Here is a 21,859-nt window from a genome sequence, read left to right on the forward strand (position 1 = left end):
GGGGCTTATTCAGATTTTGCATGCTCACTTATACGCAACAGCACTCTGGTTTCCCATTGGCATCTAGAATAATACTTCATCTCTCATCTCAACAGTCTGGTCAGTTGGTCCACAGCTGTTAAGGAGTGGACAGGTAAAAAAATGGTAATAATCTTGGTAATATCAGTCACCATCGCCTAAGACATCGCAGTGTGATTCATTTAGACATCTTGCTTTAATGTGTGCACAGTTGAACACAGGAGGTGCCTGGCAGAATCCAGAAGATTATGAGGCCTTTTCTTTTTTTAGAATTAGAATAAAAAAGTTTTCCAGTAACTTGAGAACCAGGAAATAAAAGCTCCATTTCCTAGCCAATTGTAGCAAGGATAAAATATGTCATTATGAACTTGCCTGCTTAAAAAATGGCTATAAACTGTCATACAGCATTTCATGATTCCTTTACCCAGTCGTTGTTTGTTTTCATTTAGTTCACACTTTCTACAGGAATTTTGCAAAGTTTTCACCTACTTCTCTTCCTTATTATTCCAACCAATAGACTGGAAACATCATTACCAAACCAAAGCAGTTATTGCTTGTGTCCATATCTTCTATCATGTATACACTGTCCATTTGTGCATATGTACAGTTAGTAAAGACACATTAATAATACAGTGATCTTTTTCTGTATGAAGAAATAATAATAATAATAAAAACAAAACCAAAAAAAGAGTCCTAATCAAGTTTCCAGAGAAGGCATTTACCTTGGACTCCAGTTTTGTTTTCCATTAACTGCTTCCAGGGTGTATTTAATTACTATATTTATTTTCTCCTATTTACATGGAATTCAAATTGAATATTATTCACTTCTCCTGCAAAGAGCTAAATACATTCAGTAAGAGAACAGAGGGAGGGATTCCTTTACCAGTTATCTCCTTCTGCAGACTGATAGTACCTCCTATACAATATAGAGGGTTTTAAGAAAATCAGAGGCATCACTAATTGATAGAAAAGATAGTCCTTGATTATTCTCAAGTACAGCCCCTAGTTAAGTAGCTGGCTTATCCTTTCTTTCCATCTTCATATAAATTTTCTTTAATTTTTGCTACTGATAATGAACAATGTTAAAAATAATTAGAATAACCTAAGATAGCAAGGATTTTCAAGTAAACAGAGTAATTAGAATAATTTACATTAATGTATTCTACTAAGCATTGCAGCTGTCTGATTTGAAACATTGATTTTCTTCACAAACTCAAACAGAAAGAAAAAGTGCCAATTGGCAACACAGGCTTAGAAAACAACTGCAAGAAACAGTGCTTGAGAAAAGCTGATCGTGAAAGAACTTTTTTTGGTTTTGTTTTTGTTAATTAATACGATGGTGGTGGTTGGTTTGATTGTTTACTTCTCTAGTCTTCTGATCACACACTGGTCACAAATGCAATTATACAAAAGAATATTCTTCCATTTTAGTTAATTAAGAAAGAGTGGCACATCAGATAGAGAAACAACAACTGGAAATGAATCCACTGAAATAAAATTTAAATTAAAAAGGAAGTGCCAATAAATGTTGTTTATGACCACAGAAAAGGATCTGGTTTTGTTCCTTAAGACATGTTTTGATTTTCTTCTCAGAAAGAAAATGGAAATGTGGAATTTGGATTTAGATCCTCGTGTCCCCGATCTCTTTTAAATCACAGTTTTAAGATCTGGCTGAACAGTAAAGACAAAGCATTAGAAATTTGTATGCAACGATGGTTTTATGATACAGTACTGATTTAATCAAAAGTGAACATAAGCTATTTCACATAAAGCTCCACTATTCATTCCTCACAAAAAAAGATCAGCAGAAATTAGGCCAGAAATTAAGTTGAAAAGCCAGTCCAGAACTATGCAGCTATCTCCATTTCCATCAAAGAAGTCACCTTTGGTTCTATAAATTAAGAACTGCAGCATCTCATAGGTTGCTGGCATGCAAATATCTAAAAATTGAGTAACTACAAGAAAAAGCATTTGATTTTATCCACACAGTAGATCTCAGCATTATAGCTGATGAAATTCATAGGGACAGGCTTTAATCAACCACTTCCTGAATTATTTCTACAAGGAATTCAAGGTGTCATTCTAACCTTTGTTTTATATAGAGGATTAACCAGCACACAAATTAGTAACCACTCTTCCTTTCTCTACCTTAAGATTGTCAGAGATTATTCAAATTAAAGAAACTTTGGGTTTACTACTTCACGTAATTTCTTGTCTTACCCTCATTACCAGAGTATCTTTTTATCTTAAATTAGTAAATAACAGGATTTACTTCACATTAAAAGAAGCTGGAAGGGACATCCAGGAAGTTGCACAAGTTGCACAGACTTTGGGATTTATTCAAATGTTTAGAATCAAACTTCTCATACTGAAGTCAGGAGGGATGTCTGGAGATGATCCAATCCAACACACTGCTCAATGCACGGTCAACTACAGCCATGTTCATTTGGGTTTTGGATTGGAACTCCACAACCTCGCTGGGAAACCTGTTCCAGTGTTCAATCACTCTCACAGAAAATAAAGTTTCTTGTTTAAATGCAATTTCCTGTATTTCAGTTTCTGCCACTGCCTCTTGTCCTGTCACTAGGAAACCCTCAGACATGTCTACCTTTGCATTCTCTACTCCCTCTCATCAGATATTTGTACATACTGTAAGATGTTCCTAGAGCCTTCTGCTCCCCAGACTGAACAACCCCAGCTCTCAGCCTCTCTTTGTACAGTCAATGCTCCAAATCCTCAGCCAGATTCACAGCCTTCCAACTAAACTCTATCCAGTATAGCTGTGTACAAAGGAGAGCCCAGCACTGGGCACAGCACTCCAGATGTCTCTCACCAGAGCTCAGTAAAGGTGAAGTATCACCTCCTTGACCTGCTGGCTATGCTTTTCCTAATGAAGCCCAGCAGGCTCTTGGCCTTTGCTGCAAGAGCACATTGCTGGCTCGTGCCCAGCTTGGTGTAGGGCTTGGTCTTTCCCTTTGTGGAACTTCATGAGGTTCTTTGTCAGCCCTTTTCTCCTGCCTGTTGAGGTCCCTCTAAAGGGCAGCACAATCAGCTGGTGTATCAGCCGTTCCTCCGAGTTCTGCATTATCTACAAGTTTGCTGACAGTGCACTCTCCATCACTTTGGACATTAATGAGTTAAACAGTACTGGACCCAGCACTGACCCCAGGAGTACACCCCTAGCAGGAATCTATGCTGCTGATCCCACCCCATTGAGCACAGCACTTTCACACCACCTCACAATGTAGCTAGCCCATACTTCATCACTTTGCGTTACAGGAGAAAGTGTTAGAAGTCTGACTCAAGTCAGCTTAAACACTCAGCATGCTACCACACTGAACCAGTGTTTAAAGATTACATGGAGATATATGGGATAGTGTAAGTTACAATATTTAGCAATTAAGGGTTTTTTAAAAATAATTTAAGGCATTTGGGATTTGTTTAGAAAAAATAAGTGTTTCATTAAAAAGTTGGATTTGGTCTTAAGAGAATACAGATATTGCAGACAAAGGAAGAGCTCTCTAAACTATCAATGACTGATCTCTTCAATAAAAAAGTGTTGCATAAACAAGAAGTAAATATCTTTTAACCTGAAGCAGAATAAAACTTAGAAATATATTTGGACAACAAAAATCAGCTGTCCTAGATAAAGGATAAAAGACAAGACAAATGCATTCTGAAACACCAGACCGGTAATGTTCCTAGAAATGGCATACTAACATTTTGCAGAATGATCAGTCTTTAAAATCCTCCAGAAAATAGGAAACTGGTTAAGAAAAACCTCACGTAATGACAACCATTTTCCATATACTATAAAAAAAGGGGAAAAAAAAAGTAAATTAAACAGCTAGGTAGATGTTGAGTTAACAAGTACTTTAATTTTTATTTTTAATGGTTGTTTATTACCATAACCAATGATTTATTTCATCTTGGAGAGAGAAAATCCTACTTTATTGAAGGTTCCCTGAAAAAAATTAGTCTACAGCAATCCAATATATTTCCAGCCCTGTCAGGTATACCAAATACAAATTACTGACTATTGTACTGAATCATCCTCTACAGAGCCATCAGTCGCTCATCACGCTACATTACTTCAATGCAAGCCTTAAGTTAAGATCCGATTAATCCTGAAATAGCCTGGCTCAGAACCGTTAAATGAAAAACAGGGCTTAAGAATAGAAAAATCTTTCATTATCTTTCTCTAGCTCACATGCACAGATCCAAAATTTGTTGCAAAATCTATAAGACCATCTATAATCAGGTAAATTTAAATGCAGCTTATTTTTCAACTGTAAATCTACTTGGGGAATTCACGAGACTACTTTTGTATTTTAAGCACACTAAAAACATCTTCTTGAACAGTTCATATTTAATTTCTCTATAAAACTAAATGTTTGACCAAAGTTAACATTTAGAAAAATAATTTTCAGTTACACATACTGCATATAAAATGTAAGAAAACACACTGTAGGAGTGTTCAAAGTCCACTGAACTAAGTACTTGGCCAATGCAAAGATTTGACGCTGTCTGACACTATATCCTTGTCGCTAAACCAGAGGGGCATGGACCTGATGGATGGACCGCTTGGTGGATAAGGAATTGGCTGGATGGCCGCAGTCAAAAAGTTGGTGGTCAAGAGCTTGTTGTCCAAGAGAAGAGCAGTAATGAGTGGTGCTCCTCAGGGACCGGTACTGGGACCGGTGCCATTTCACATCTTTGCTGGTGACAGGGACAGTGGGATCGAGTGCACCCTCAGCAAGTTTGCTGATGACACCAAGCTGTGTGGTGCAGTCGACACACTGGAGGGAAGGGTCGTCATCCAGAGGGACTCTGACAGGCTTGAGAGGTGGGCCTGGGCAAACCTCATGAAGTTCCACAAGGCCAAGCGCAAGGTCCTGCACGTGGGTGGGGGCAATCCCAAGCACAAATACAGGCTGAGTGGAGAATGGGTTGAGAGCAGCCCTGAGGAGAAGGACTTGGGGGTGTTGGTGGACGAGAAGCTCACCAGGACCTGGCAGCGTGCCCCGGCAGCCCAGAAAGCCAACCACATCCTGGGCTGAATCAAAAGCAGCGTGGCCAGCAGGTCCAGGGAGGCGATTCTCCCCCTCTGCTCCGCTCTCACGAGACCCCACCTGGAGTCCTGCGTTCAGCTCTGCCCCCCTCAATGTAAGAAGGACATGGACCTGTTGAGCGAGTCCAGAGGAGGCCACAAAGGTGATCAGGGGGCTGTTGCATCTCTTCCTGCTAAGACAGGCTGGGAGACTTGGGGTTGTTCAGCCTGGAGAAGAGAAGGCTCTGCAGAGACCTTAGAGCAGCCTTGCAGTACCTAAAGGGGGCCTGCCAGAAAGCTGGAGGGGGACTTTCTACAGGGGCCTCTAGTGACAGGACAACGGGGAATGGCTTTAAACTGAAAAAGGGTAGAGTTGTATTAGATATTAGGAAGAAGTTCTTTACTGTGCAGGTGTGAGGCACTGGCACATGTTGCCCAGAGAAGCTGTGGATGCCCCATCCCTGGCAGCGTTCAAGGCCAGGCTGGATGGGGCTCTGAGGAACCTGGTCTAGTGGAAGGTGTCCCGGCCCATGGTTGGGGGATTGGAACTAGATGTTCTTTAAGGTCTTTTTCAACCCAAACTTTGCTATGATTCTATGAATGTCAACAACAGAATTATGAAAACTACATGTTTTCCTGCATAAATGACAACATAATATGCCATAGGGGCACACCAATTTTACTGGAAGAAGTCCTTTTTTCTGAAAACATAATACTCTACAAAGTCATTTAAAAAAACCCTGAATAAGAATAATCTGAGTGACACTTCCCATCCACACACTGAATTTTTTATAGTTTACATTTTGCTATGCTTAACTTCCAAACTTCTCTGGAACAGCAGGGTTTTTTTAAATGTTTGAATATGAAGAGGACAGTAAAGTAAGAACATTTGAATCCATTCTTTTTACAAAAAGATGTGAATACAAGCTCTGTTTGTTCATGTTCCTATATAAAAATACAGAAAAAAAGGATTTCAGGAAGTCAGTTAGTTCACCCACTTGCATGAATAACCAACAGCTATTCTGTTCTTGAATACTTTAACAAAGGATTTCTTCGAACCCCCTGGCTAGTCTGGTCTGCCAGGTTTGGGCTCATTTCTTCAACCAAAGTGCAATTACACAGAAATTTTCAAGTTACATATTAGTAAAAGAAAGCAGAAGTAACCAAGAAGGACAAGTCAAACAGTCCCCTATTCTTCGCTCCCTAGACATATATTACTGGCAACACTTTGGAGCATCCATCACTGAAGTATATTATTGAACAAATAACACATTATCATAACTCTAAACAGTTGCCGTACTCTTCAATTGTCTCACATATGATTGTTTGGAATCATTTTCACCATACAGAGAAAGTTAAAGACTCATCAAGCTAAATGCATTTTCATATACAGCTTTGTACCTTTATGTATTTCTTCAGTCACAGCTCTTAAGATTTTTTTAATTAATGAACCAAATTATCAGTTTTACAGATTCACAATACCATGTAGCTACAGAGACAGTTTCACTGGAAGCCACAATCAAACAGTGTTTTGGAGCTCTGTAAAAAGATGTACGTGCCTTAGCAGAACTGGTAATGTCCTTCCAGCAGTTTCACCAACAGCAACAACAAAAAAGGACAAACAATGTGAAGATGGTAAAATACACATACTTATCAATATAAGATCTGTGGACTGCTTGTAAAACTTTTGATATCTGGCAAGAAGATCTCTTACAACAAAATTTGAACACACATCACCATAGCAGTTTTCCATAGAAGAGCAAACAGTAGCTGGCAGGTACTGAGATGAAAAGGTTTAAGGTTTAGGTCATGAAAAATGTATTTATGAATGAAATAATACATTCCAAATCCATTTTCAGCATACTATTAAAAAAATACTCATATTAAACCGCTCACTATTCCCCCACTCCAAAATCTAAATGCAAATTACCCCAATATTAATGACACTTAAATAGTGGCAAACATTGTTTTCTGAAATAGCCTGTGTTCTCTGAAGCATGTCCGATAGCATAAGGTTAGGTGAACCCTTATGTGAATGGAGAACATAAGCTTTACAATAAAGAGCTGTAGGCAGATATGAAGTGTCTGGAGCTTTTTACCAAGTTTGCTTATTTGATTCATGCAATGTGGATCTTCTCTGGTAAGAGATACCATTCTGTACCCTAACTTCTTATTTACGGACTACGAGTCTTTTCATATACATATTATTAACTATGTAATCCACTTTTCTGCAGCTATAGCACATGGATAATTAAGGGAAAATAGTCCCAAGAGATGCAAATATCTAATAAAGATTACAAGGTGATTCTCTAAATTAAAAATATGGAACGTTCCCTTTTTAAGCTGAACAAAATCTTTTTTTCAATCTGAAACAACTCTTTCTGAGGAATTCTTGCAATTTCCAGAACTACTGAAAATGTTGCCCCGAGCACTGAAATGAAAAAACTGTTGCTCAGAACAAGACTAAGTAGCTTAAAAGCAAGATACACTGCACCACTATGATGATAAACCGAAGTGTCTTGCCTTCCCTCTATCCAGAGAACCATTAAAAGTCTTCATCAGCAACCATTAAAGTACAAATAACATGAAGTTTGAGATATCTATATGTCCTTCCACTTTAAAAGAGCAAGCACGGCACAAAACGCTATCAATCACAGGCAGTCTCTACAGAGACAGTGGGTCAGACCTTAAGCTGGTGTTGAAGAGTACTCAATATAGGCATAAAGCAAGGCATTAGCACTTCTCAGCACTCAAATTTATGAATTGAGACAAAGGGTAAGGCCCAGAACCATGCCATAAATAAATAAAGGCTCCTGGCTTACAATCCATTTTCTTGTTTTGAATTTCCAATGCTCAGGTTCTAGTAAGTGAACAACAATTACAATTTGAAATCTAGACAGACAGAACTGCACAAGTCCCAGCTATCCACTTCCCTGCAGCTGGATCTTCCCCACGGCTGCAGAGAACTCTGTACTGCATACCTTTTCCTTAGAGGGCTCAGCACAGTCCAGCTCACTCCCCATCTCAAGTGCCCCCCTACTTTCAGGGATCCTAGCTCCTAGTATCATCCTCACAGCATTTCACATTACATGCTCAGATCCAAATATGCCTCAAATCCGAATGTGTGTCACAGCCAGAAGCTGTGCATACAAACCTGTTGCAAAGCAACAGACTTCAGAGAACTTTCAGGGAACCCAAGGAGATAATGATCCAACAACTGCATTCCCAGTGAGATTCAAGTATGCCCTACATGCAATACAGGTCCTTCGCTATCTGCCACCAACTAATTCATCTCCCTTGCAGCACCATTCCTGGAGTGGGCCAATGCTGTCTGACAAAAGCAGATGAGATTTATAGTCAGCTTGGCCTGCCCTTAGACTACTTAGATGGTCAGGGCTTGATAATCAGTACCCTGGATATGTAATATAAATATGTACAATGTGGTCAACTTCAGTCCACTTCCTGATCTGGTCTCCAGGTAAAATGTATCATCAGTCTCCTTCCATATTCTTAAAAGTCTCATTAAGAGACTGGAACCACTGCTGGCATAAGAAGGGATGGCTTGGCTCTGCTCCAAGCCACACTCAGTAGAGCAATGCCACACACATGGTATAGCAGTGGTACAGCAAGCAGCAACAGCCACCACCACCTATGGCACAAGTAGCACAGGGGCATCCAAAACTTCAGACCAAATTACTAAGTTGTTGCTAGTTTGCATAGTCACACACTTCTGTGAATGTTGTGTCAAACATTCTGTGAAATATTTTTTAACAGGAGAAATTATTCTGCGGCACTGATGTGTTTTTCAAATCTGTATAAAGTTTGCTAATGTATTCAAAATGAAAAGAAAATTGTTTCTATAAATATATTTTCAGATCTCAACATTTCAGATTTTCATTTGAAACTATTTTTAAGGATAGAAGTCCTAAAAACATGTAAAAATTTTGAAAATTACAATGCAAACTATTTTACTAACATTATTTGACCCAAACACTTAGGTAATTTTGACTTAAAAACCTAGGTAAGAAACAGAAGGTTTTGAAATACACACGAATGAAATCACAATCTATCAGAACAGGTGTAAAGTATACTGGCCCAGTATGCATAACAGTGTGTGTGTATATATAGATACACACACATCCAAAACCAATAACCAGAATAAGCTGAGAAATTAATAAAGGTCAAATATCATGAAACAACATTTCAAAAGTAAGGAAACCAGAATTCAAGAAAGCAGCTATCATACCATATCTGACCTTTCTTTACCAACCTTTTTTCAGCCATGTCTGAAAAATCTAGCCAGCGATCTTTACAGTGGGTACAGAATAATTATTCAGATACACCCTCCCTATTTAATGAAGGCAGAGAAAGCAGTGCCTGCAATCATCCTAACTGCTGCTCGCAGCAGCCCCTTTAACCCACACTCAATCATAATTCTATTATCCCTTTTGATCACCCAGATAAGCGCATATCCCTATTGTGACTGGAAGTAAAAGCAGACAGAGAACTCAAGAAACATGGAGTTAGTACTGCTGCACTCCAATGTAATAAACAACTTTTCATTATAAAGGATGAGCAGACATAAGACAAGAACATGTCATTAGGAAAACACAAGTGCTTATTACTGGAACAAAATGATTGCTTGTATGGATACGTTATTATCCACACACCATAGTATGATTCTGCCATTCAAATTCACAGTAGTAACTCCTATTATCTGATGTCCTGAAATGCAAATTTATCCCTTAACAATATATGTCAATGAGTAAAATTCAGAGAGGATAACAATAGTACACAAATAATTCCAAAATACAAGAAAAAAAATTGCTGCCTTTCAGAAGAATTATAAATATATTTGCAATTTACTACCTGTCTGAATTACTTTGCAAACAGAAAAACTTAAAGATTCTTGGAGACAGAGTGGGTCTTTATTAGTGTAAAGAACATTTTGCTTAACTTCCCGTTGGATCACCTCACTGTGATACAGCCTCTGTGAAAAACAGCCACTGACATAAAAGGCATTATCTGTTGAAAAGATGTTTCTCCCAGCTTGTAATAAAAACTCAAAATTTTATCACTGACACCAATAGGCCCTTGATTTCACTTGGTGTCCTTAAGGCTTACTAGAGACTTTGAATAATTGGGGGGGAGGCTAGTTTCAAAGGAAAAAAAAAAAAACAAACCACCAGACGATGTAGAACTTACACAAAATGCAGGCACTCAAGTCCTGGGCAATGATCCTGTTAAAGGTGAACACTTACCATGTAGGCCAACCACATCTACCATCAGCACCAGAGCCAGGGGCTTTAGAGATAGACTGGATGTTGCCAGTGTCAATGCGACTCATACAGCTTCATGGCAAACCAGCTGCTAGAGAAGGATTTGCAAAGGTGGCACTTACTGTGTGTGGTGTCTTTGGAGCAATGCAGCTCCCACTAGCAACACTCGGGTAGGAAAAAGCCTTAAGTAACCAAATATACAAGCAAGAAAGACAGACACATATCCAGAAAAAATCTAAGCAGCTGACTCCTGCAAGTCAGCAGAGTGACGGAGAAGAACTGAAATGATAGTGCGTAGGTTATGTTTTGTGAACCATACACCATCAGGATGAGGACAGGAGCAAAAGCATGCCCTTTGTGGAGAGTGGGCAAGGAAAACTTTCCATTCTCAAGCGGTGGTACAAAGCCCCTGCACTTCACTGGGCACAGGGCACAAATACACCACAAGAATATACACATAAACTTACATAAAGTATTACATAGACAATGTGATTGCTTGTGGAGTTCAACAGCATTCTAAAGGAAAAGACAGGAATTGCAACCTAATCCTTAAATTGTACTATGTTAACAAATGGCTGGCATAATTTTTATAGCTCATTCAATTCACAGTCATAGCTTATTGAAATTATTAATAGAAGAGCCCAGAAAACCGTGATAAATCAGCACTGTCTCCTGGATCTATCATCTATTCTTCAGTGACTTAGAGTTGTGAAATAAAGTAAGTGACACCTGATAATCTTTCTCATTGAAAAACCCATTTAATCTAGTCTCAGTAACAGCCATAAACTATTCTTGGTGAGAGTTTTTCCACTGAGATCAATAATAATTGTACTAGCAGATCAAGAGTACTAAAATAAACTAAAAACTTTACATTCACTCCTGTCATTTAACCCTAGTACAATACCTATTACTTTTAAATTTTATGTATTTCTTCCTTTTTGCTTCCCTCCTTGTCTTTGCCACCTTGTGCAGACATGGTGTTCTGCAGCAAACTATATGACACTTTCCCTTTTTCCCATATTTAAATAGCTCCTTCCTGACTTTCTCATCAGTGGAGTGGCCTATGTATTCTTTTCCCCTCAGTCTGCATTATGTAACCCTAAACCCCAAGATTATTTCTGAAATAGCAATTATAATCACAATTTTATTTCAAGAGTCCAAGATTCTAACACCACTTAACTTACAATAACATAGGTTTACTCCTGCAAGACGTAGAATTTCCATAAAGAGTTCTTGCAACAAACCCACAGTGACCTTTTGGATTAATATGGGTTGCTCTACACCACATCTGCATTCTGCCATGTGCTCTGGCTACCACAGGTTAGAATCATAGAATCATTTAGGCTGGAAAAGACCTTTAAGGTTATCAAGTCCAACTGGTAAAGGTTGATGCCTCCCCTTATTAAACTTTCAGTCATTTAATAGCAAACCTGATCCACTCTAGAACAGATACCACAATAGACACCTGCTACAAGAACATATAAAAGACTAGCTCTAGTTAGCTTAGAATGTTAAAGAAATCTCGCATAGTTAACCCCTGTGTAAAGCATCACCGAAGAGGTTCAAGAATTTTGTTGCATTCAACAGAAACTGCAGCTAGATTTTAGGTAAAAATATGAAAGCATCTTTATCCAGTATAGGGATTGAAACAACTTGATGTCACAGAAAATGAAAGAAATCAGCTGTAAATTCCAACCTGCCCCCCAATAAATAAAGAGAAAGTATCAAAAAGTACAAGATCCGTGAAATGAAAAAACATCTGTTATGCATAGATTATCTTGGTCCCTTTGTCTTGTTATCCTAATAACAATAGGATAAGATCAAGAAAACAGTCTCATTAGAACAGCTTTGGATTGGGATAACCAGTATGACTTAAAAGAATAGAAAGGAATTTCAGCTTTCCAAGAAAGAAACAAATAGCTGTATCATACAATTATCCTCTCAATGCACTTGAAGAATCATCTTGAGTCTGTTGTAGAAAACAGTATGTCTACAGAAAACGTTTCCAGAGGAAAAGCATGATATTAACACTGTGTACCCATATTAACAGTATCTGAGTCTCCATTGGTTTATCATTTAACTGCCAGACATAAAAAGTGCCAAATCTGTTCTTTAAATCAAATAGTTATTTTTAAAACATAATCAAACTATATTCCTTTTCAAAAATTCACAGATTAATTGGCCTAAACGCACAACAACCAGATTTCTTTTCGGTTCACCAAACAGTCCTAGCTTTCTAATTTAGCAATTGAGTCATTTTTACACTTGTAACTCTGTTATTTTACACAGAGCAAAGGTAGTAGTGTGAACGCTATACTTTAAAAAGTTATACTAACAGATTACTTATGCTTTAACAAATTATTATTTAAATTGTTGCTTTCTACAGAAACAGAGATTACATTTTAAAACTCTGGTCTAGGAAGTGACATTATGAAGAAATTCTTATTGCCAGAGTATGATGGATTATGTCTGTTCTGTACTGGTGACAGTTCACAATAACCATAAAACCACCTAAACGTGTCCACTGTATCTACAATACAGCATTTTCCACAGACTGTATGATATAATACGATTCATACTCATTTTGGGGATCTGTATTTAGCGTTTGATTAGATTTACGCAGAAAAATGTTCCTTTCAACCTTTTAAAGTGCATGTTGAGAAATATATAGGTTAAACACTAATTTACCCTAATTATAGGTAAATTCTAAGATACACTAAAACAGGCTTTGAGGCAGACATTAAAAAAAGGAAAACAGTTTGGTTACCTACATTGTTGATGTATTCAGAAAGCAGATCTTGGAGAGCTTGGCGAATAGCATTGCACTCAGCAATGATGCGTTCTCGATGAAAATCACGCGTGCAGGAAGAATCAGCTAGCAAAGCCGCTCCACTGATAATAGCTTCCAGACGTTTCTCTAGTGATGGCCTTATTTTCTCTTCATTCACTACAAGAGGATCCAGGATAATTAAATTCTGGAAAACATTAGGAGTGCAGATAAGAAAAGTCAGCCCAATTAAGTTGCTGCTTTATTTTTACTTGCACTAACTACAGGGACGTTATGCTCCCTAGACTTGCAACCAGCCCTTTCCCTGTGAAGTATCCAAGGTATTTTTGACCATGGCAGATCCCATTTTCCCTGCTGGGGCTATGCATACAGGTCATTTGCAGACAAAGCCAAGTTCTCCCTGCCATTTGGATCTCACTAGTTCTAAGCAATATCCACATTATCAGATCCTACTGGCCGGGACCCAGTGCTAAGATAGCAACAGAGCATTCCATCCGGAGCTGGTTCACACCTAAGCAGCCCACAAAATAAGTGGAAACACATCACATCACCCTGCAGGCCACGTTGACACACAACCACAACTGCCTTGTCTCCAAGTCTTTCCCCCTGTTTCCTGCTTTTGCTGCATGAGATTCAAGATTTTCATCCTCAGTTTCAGCCTCTCCTACACCTGTATCTGGCATTTCTTCTTCTACAAATTCACTTCTAGGAACAGAAACACTATTTGTCTACCCTTATAAAAATGCATGCATTCTTATCATCGCACTACTTGGTCTATCAATCTTCACAACATCTTAATCTAGAACTAAAAGCTATCAACCCCATTTTATAAGCAAAGAACTGATGCTCAGACTGCCAGGTTCACAGCCATACAGAAAGTATGTCTTTAAAACAGGCAGCTGTGTGCCATCTTTCCAAGCTCTTAGCCAGGATTGTTTCTCCTCTTCAAGTTTTGTCACTGTGGTTGTAAACATAGAAATGTGTTTCTATGTGTATAAAAACACACACACAGAGAAAATGTCTTTCACTCTTTCCTGTGTCTGTCTACACTTCTTGAGGGTCATCTGTCTTCCTAGCCAGTGGGCTTGTCTTGTACATTTACCTTGTAAATACCTAAGAAGAAGATATGAATCTTATATTAAGCTTGTACTGTCTATGTACAATTATGACTCTTTGTATGAGTGTACTACTCAGTAATATTTCATGTTTTATCTAAGAGTCTTGGCTTTGAAAGAGGGGTTCAGCACCCCCACAGTCTTTAGAAATCAGGACCACCTCTGAATTTAACACAAAACCAGCAGTGCTAGCTCACAGATGAAAATGTTAAATCAAATTACATGTGCAGTCTAGTTCTGTTGATTTTTAGTCTAATACAATCCCCCACTGAGGCAAAAAGTCATTGCTGCTACCTTTAACAGGCTGAATATGGGCAAAAATCAAAACAGTAGCTTTTGTTCAACAACTTTTTTCAAAAGACATAGGTCTAAGTGTCCTTTGGCTTCTCACTAGAGAAGAAACAAACAAAAGCAGTAAACAAAAGCAGACAACTCTTTTGGCATGATAAAAATAATGACATTTGTCTGTCTAATAAATATTCTAAAGAGAAAGACAATTAGGTGGTATTTTCATGAAATGTGAAAATATATTCAGCATTTATAGAATTCAACTAATAATTATTAATCTAACTGAATATCTGAAACAGTGTCATTATGGTCCAGATCACCAAATTATACTTATTAAAATCACTTATTACACAAAAATCCATTCACCTGTTACATCCATATGTGGTTCCAAGCGTTCAGAAAAAATACCAAACAAGAGAACTATGCCATACACACCTAAGTGGAATTTAGGTCAGGTAAATCAGAACCCATCTGATTTACTGATGCTTATCCAGTATGTGCCAGACTATTTTTAAGCTAGAGAATTTTAATTATTTTTTCAATTTAGATTTAATATCACAATTTCAGGTACTGTCTAGCTTAGGTAATTCTAAGAGTAATGAAAGTGTGCTATTAGAACATTGTAAGATAAAAGCTTAAACAGCTAGAAGAGGGGATTTCAGTCACCTTGAAATTTTCTTGTTGGTTATTATTAACAATCTCTTCCATGTTAGGTATGATTTAGTGAAAAGAACACTGTTACATGTTCAATCCTCCCATCTTTTCTGAAATGTACAAAAATTATTTGCAGACAGCTGGGAGATTCTCCAGAAAAGCCAGAGGAAAAAAAAAAAAAAAAAAATCAGACTTCATAATCTGAATATTTCCAAAGGAAACAAGTGCAGGGTCTTTCTGCATTGCTGTGTCACTGAAATGGTAGCTTGTATTTCCCAACTTGCAATACCAGTGTAGGTTTCTAAACATTCCACCTCCACCACTGTTCTACTGCCTTGAAGCCCTCCATGTCATTTAAAAGCATTCTAGTTATTTAGGTAATCTCAGCACTTTGGCCCCATACTTACTACCTATTAACACACATAAAAACAGGGGATAACGAACCTTCTTAAACAACCTCTGTAAGACCTTATGGGGCCTAAAGTTCTAGAATTATGTTATGCTTTGTACCAGAACAGGGACTACATGAACTCTAGTCCTCAAATTTCCAGACAATGACTACAAAGAAGAGGTACTAGTGAATTTCTGTCTGTCTCCACATTTTCTGTGTTGAATTTTGGGATTTTCATACCACTGCACAGTATCAAAAAAATTAGGCCAGTGCTACTGCTAGTACAATTTTCTGTTGTCTATTCTGAGAGACTATAAAAAGTCTAAAACTAAGTTTATGGACTTGTTTCAGCAAGTGACAGGACAGACCATTAAAATGGTTTATGGGTCTATGTCAGGTGTTTATGTGCATCCAGCAGATGGAACTATACATTAAGGTATTAACAACGTATTTCCAATCTCCTGGATATTCTCAAACCAATGTTCACATAATATACTGAAAAAGAGTTTATGTGCAACCAGGAGGGAAAGAACTTAAATATTTTGAAGATTAAAAACACAGCTATTTGTATATCCATAAAAGCAACATATTAACTTGATTTTTATCTCAATTATTTCCTAATTGAAAGATGTAAAAAATATGTTGATCATGGGCACATTAATCTCACATGCAACTTTGAAACCAAATCCAAACTGGGATGGAACAATAACTTGCCTACTCTCAAAGACAGAACAGAGGAAACAGGCAGTCCGCTGCTTTCATCCCCTTTGGAGGGGTAGAGAAGTTGAAGCTAGTTAAGAACTACTCACTAGTTAAAAGAAAAAAACCCACACAAAACATAGCTTTTGCCCTCTCCAAGAAAGAGAGAAGAAAAGCTGAAAGTTTGCCAGGGCCTGGTAGACTGTGCCATGAAGGCTAAAATCCAAAGAAAAGAAAGAGTGGTTGGACAGAATGAAGAATTCTGCCTTCTCTTCTACTCTGAAATATCTCCATATACCCTAACCTCTTGCTGGCAGTGGATGGAGCCAGACTGGCTCTCCCAGGCAACAGCACAGGAAGTAGTTTTGCTTTTGCAGGCAATTTCTTAATTGGCAATGCCTCAAGCCAGGCCTGATAGGAGCAGTAATGCAGCTCTTTAATGTTGTCATCAGAAGCCTTCCTTTTCTATAATACCTATTTCCACCTAAGGAAGAAAATGTACCTGAAGACACTATTCTGTAAGACACAAGTATAACTTAGATTCATATTAAGAGTATTAGAATAGGGCATCCATTTTTTCCTCATTTCTTCTTTTTGCTGAGCTTCCTTACAATAGTGAGATTATGGGTGAATATAAAGGAAAACTGCGTCTGATTTACCTGGAGGCAAAGTTACTACATATCTCAAACACAATATGCATTGCAGGAAATTAGGGAAATGCAGTAAAGGAAATTGTAAAGGAGTGGAAAGAAGTGCATTAAGGACTCTGAAATGCAGGGGAAATTAACCCCTTTCAACTGCTACCTCTTCAAGTAAGAATGCATAACTTCAAAAGCAGAATCAAAATGTTCTCAGCAGTAAGAACTGTGTTTTCCTGCATAATAAGTGTTTAATAACTGCATTATCTAGGTCTTCATTACTTTTTCTATAAAGTCAAAGGTTTTTAACTTTTACTTTTGCCGTGTCTTTGGATAATAACTAGCATATTAATACAGATTTGAAAAACTGCACAAAACTACTCGCTAATGTTTAAATATTTACTTTTTCAATAAGTATATAATTAACTTACACAAAATAAATAATTTCAAACTAATCTTATACATAAAAGACTTGTCCACAATGATCTTCTAAGAATGACAAAGGAAGATATCCTAAGATATTGTCAGTTTCCAGAGCTCAGGACATTAGTTTCTGATGTGGAAGGCAGTTTCAGTTGTGTTAGAGTTTGCAAACTCTGTCTCTGTCATGCACATCACAGTCCTTAATACCAAAGCACTCTGTGGTATCTCACCTCTGCTGGAGTTGTGCCACTTGGTCACTATCCACTGGAGCAGCAACTTCACTGTTGCGCTCCTATATCTCAGGTAAGCACCCTCAACACTAGCCTATACAGAGAATGTCTGCCATAGTGTAAAACAGTCCTTCCCAGTAGAATATTTAAGTGTTACTACAGAAAGAAACAGCTTGTGGAAGATTGTGGAAAATTGATCGTTAACAGCCAATTAGTCATTTAGGTAGCAAAATGACTGCCTTCAAATCTCAGATGAAACCAGAGTTTCTCCTTTAGGAAACAGTTTGTAGAAAGGTCATGCAAAGATGGACAAACAGCACCAGCAAAATGCTACTACAGTTCATCTCCAAATAAAAAAATAAATAAATAAATCTAGGCAATAATAACCAGGAAAATCTGACTTAAGATTCTGCCCACAGATTAAATTCTTCAATTTCATCAAATATTTGTGATCAGTACATCTAACGCAGAAAAGATGATCCAATTTCCAACCAATCACAAGACACCAGACAAGCCACAAGCAGTTTTGCAGTTTTGCTTTAACAGGGCTAAACAGGGGTTAGCTACCTGAGTTCTTAAGCGAGCATTTAAAAGGAGTTATTTTATCCCTCATTGGTCTTCTGATCTGTGAAAAAGAGGGGCCATGGGCATTCAGAAGCCTGCTTATATTCCCTGACATTTTGGCCTGATTTACAGTATTTTGACATCTCATACGTAACTGCTCTGCTAGATAGCCATGGTCATTGAAGGACCATGTATCAGATCAATATGCTGACAGAGAGTCAGGCATGCAAGACCTGTATCATTTTGTGAGAAATCTCTTTACATTCAGAAGATGCAAGACCAGTGAAAGGCATCAGATAACCCGCACGTTAGAAGACCTACATGCTCTTCTAACACAGATCCTAATATGTAATTAAATTTCTAACATCACAATTTTGTGCTTATTTATGAATGACATGGTAGTTATATGGAGCCTTTCAGAGGAATTCTTGAGAATCACCTGATTTAAGAGTTAGCTGTTTTAATTTTACTGGCAGCTTCCTCACCTATAAATCTGTAATAACTTTCACACTGCCAGCACTGGCAAAGGAAGAATGACATTGTAAAACATCTAGATACTAGATTGTTGGGTAAACTTCATGATACACTATAAACATTTAATGAAATCTGTTCCCAACAGACTATTTACTACATCAATCTATTTCATGGCACTGTATTTGCAACAAGAAGATAGAGCAAAGGTTGTTTTAGGTCCTTAGCCAATAGAACATGCTGTTAAGAATGAAAAGTGTAACCATCTAATTCATAGCATCGTTTTAAGAAGTTAAATGCTCTGTAAATTGTTCTTTATCTAACTCACACAGCTTCAGTTCCCATTTGGGTTACCTAGGTAAAAATATATTTAAAACTCCATAAACAAATGGCTTTTTACAACAGAATTCTATGTTCTTATGTTTCTGAATAAAACCAAATTCAATCCAAAAGACAATTTTTTTTCATTTCATGATTATCACAAATCTTAAAATTTAAAACAATAGTAAATTTAATTACACTTTTTAAAAATCATTAAAATAGTGCTGCTCACATACAGTCTAGATTAATTTGTCTGTGGTCAAAAGATGCAATCATTTTGCCAAATTTTGTTTAAAAAAATTGTAATCAAGACAAGTAAATAATAGCTCTCATTTAAAGTATATAATTTGTCATTCAGAACTTCATTGTAACAAATCATGTATTACTCTTACTTTTTTTTTTTTATTCCATTTATTAAGAAAATAGATTAGAAACTATAATTTTAAAACCCACTGTGAGAAGCAAGGAAGGATGACACACAACATGCAATTGTAGCCTTTTCCTTTAGGGGAAACAACCTGTGTAGATTCAGCTTTGAGCATGACTGAAAGGTCTGTTTTGGTCAAACTGCCACTACAAGATTTGTGTCATATTTCAATGTATTTTTCTACCCTGTCATTGAAAATTTTAGGAAAAAATCTACTAGCATCAGTCATAACACAATTCTTCTGAAAATGCATCAACAAAATTAGAGTTACAAGGCTGAGATCTGATAAGCCCAAGAATTTACAACAAAAAAGACCAATATTTACAAAATTTTTTAGAAACTTTTATTCCTTTTGTTGATCTGGGCCTACATCAGTTACACCACAAAAGAAGCATGGTCTGTAATCTCATCTGCAGGAGAACTTTTACCGTTTTTGTCAAGACAATGGAAAATAACACTGGTAAGAGCCAGAGCAGCCATGAGAAAAAGTGAAAGTTTCATACAAAAGCTTGGGATCAGGTCAGGAATAGAAAAATAACTGACCTTCTCCAAGTATTTGCTTAAATAATGGAAGTAGAAATGCAGAGTTTGTGAAAGCATATTGTTTATGTCACTTTATTTAATGATAAGCAGAAAATATAATCAGGTTTCCAACTTCTCCAATTATATAATGAACCCATTGACAAGTATTGGAGTGAAGGACTTCTATTTGTGATGTACTACTTCAAATGCAGTCAAGGTAGCAGTGATCACCATCATCTGATATCCACTGTTATTTGTAAACTGAACTCATGGGTTCTGCCCACTTATTCGAGGATGTACCTGTCTTCATCGTTAGTGAGACACTTGGAACTAATTCTTCCCTGCTGTTTGAAGGAAGCCAAATATTGAACATACATGAAGACTTAATTCCAAACTCTTTTGCAAGAAGTGACCCCTTCCCATGAAATAATATAGAGTGATACTATTTAGACTAGGACTAAGCAAAGCATCAGTTTCTAATGCCTTTAGGTCCATCACTGATGATAGCTGTAGTTAATTTAAAAAAAAAAAAAAAAACACCATTTTTCCAAAAATGTTACAGTCTGACAGGTTTACGTACCTCAAGCTCATCAAGTGCACTTCCAAGAGTAGCTGTGTGAGATGTAGGTTGTCCCACTTTATTTCCAACTCCTTGGGAAGCATTAGAAATTACATTGAGAGCATTCTGTATTTCATTGCAAATTGAATCCTTGCTGGCTGCAAGGGATGCAACATCTGAATGTTCCAAACAAGCTGAACATACTGAATGTAGGAGAGAGGAATTTTCCTTCAGGGATGCACGTGCTGCAGCAATTTCATCTCGCTGATTGCTAGATTTCAAATCCTGTCAGCAAAAGAACATTCTGTTTATTTCCAAAAGCACTTCAAAACTGACAAGTAATGTAGAAACAATTATTTTCCCTATCTCTGCTCTAAGGAAACATTGAGTTAAATTCATCAAAGATTGTGAAAATGGACTACAACAGTAATTAGAATTGAATCGTCTTTATCTCATGAAAAATGAACAACATCTGTGTAAAAAAACCCAAATTTTTATTGTGCCCTGTAATCAGAACCATGAACTGTCCATATTTTTCTGGTTTTAAGCATAGTTTTCCTATGAGAAAACTGGCTTCAAAATTAACTGTGTTTCCTCCAGACAGGTCTTTCTTCGTAAGTAATAGCGGAGGACAGAGGTGCAAACAGGGTTAAGCAAGGAATTCTGTGATTGATGCATCTAAACAAGTTTTCTGTGTTTGCTTCCCTGCCCCACTAGCATACATCCTGAGCACACTGCAGAAAGGAACCGCAGGTCAGGGATGAGAATCCTGTACTCCTGGGAAATGGGAAGTGTGGAAGGTGTGAAAATGAGAAAGGTGCTTGAGAGAAGCCATCTCTGAAGTGCCACTGCCTGTTTCTCTTCCTACTAGGTACACACTCAAAGCACTCACAGATCTTGCCACAGTCATCTTGTTCCTCCCTTCTCCACCCAGATCTTATTGAAACACTGCTGCTTCCTGCCAGCCCAGACAACAAGGAACGCACAGCTCAACAGAGCTGCCAAGTCAGATTTAACTGTTCCTAGGAATCAAGCTTGGCAGCTGTTCTTTGAACAGGTGAAAGTTATAGACTTTAGAACAACCATATAATCAACATCAGGATTGCAAAGAGCCTCCTGTCTCATCCTATTTTACTCTAGACATTCTCCCAACTCTCCTTCTGCATCTTGTTCCTTTAAAAAAACACCTAGGAGATATTTGCAAAATGGCTTGGGTAAAGGAAACAGTTAAATTTAGGGAAAAAATAAAAAAGGGAAAACAGCACAACAGAACAATAAAAGCCTGTGGCACCAGCATCAAATGATAAGAAGAGGCACAATGAAGAATGAACAACAAAAAGCATACAAAACTGCTCACAGCCTGCTCTAAAGCAAGCTGAAGTCTTTCTAATTATTTTATTTTGCATTGCATCAGGCTCTATA

The 21,859-nt window shown here is 37.5% G+C and overlaps 1 protein-coding gene across 1 annotated transcript in view; it reads right to left on the reverse strand.

The window, feature by feature from the left end:
- The window catches only part of CTNNA3 (catenin alpha 3), a 500,914-nt gene that overhangs the window by 363,405 nt on the left and 115,650 nt on the right, over positions 1–21,859 (reverse strand). The window contains exons 6-7 of the mRNA XM_005235159.3: positions 20,459–20,722; positions 13,119–13,322 (exon numbers count right to left, since the gene is read on the reverse strand). Coding sequence (XP_005235216.1) covers positions 13,119–13,322; positions 20,459–20,722 — 468 coding nt within the window. The remainder of the gene's footprint in view (positions 1–13,118; positions 13,323–20,458; positions 20,723–21,859) is intronic.

The sequence above is a fragment of the Falco peregrinus genome, chromosome 1 (assembly GCF_023634155.1).
Source record: "Falco peregrinus isolate bFalPer1 chromosome 1, bFalPer1.pri, whole genome shotgun sequence".
Taxonomy (NCBI): domain Eukaryota; kingdom Metazoa; phylum Chordata; class Aves; order Falconiformes; family Falconidae; genus Falco; species Falco peregrinus.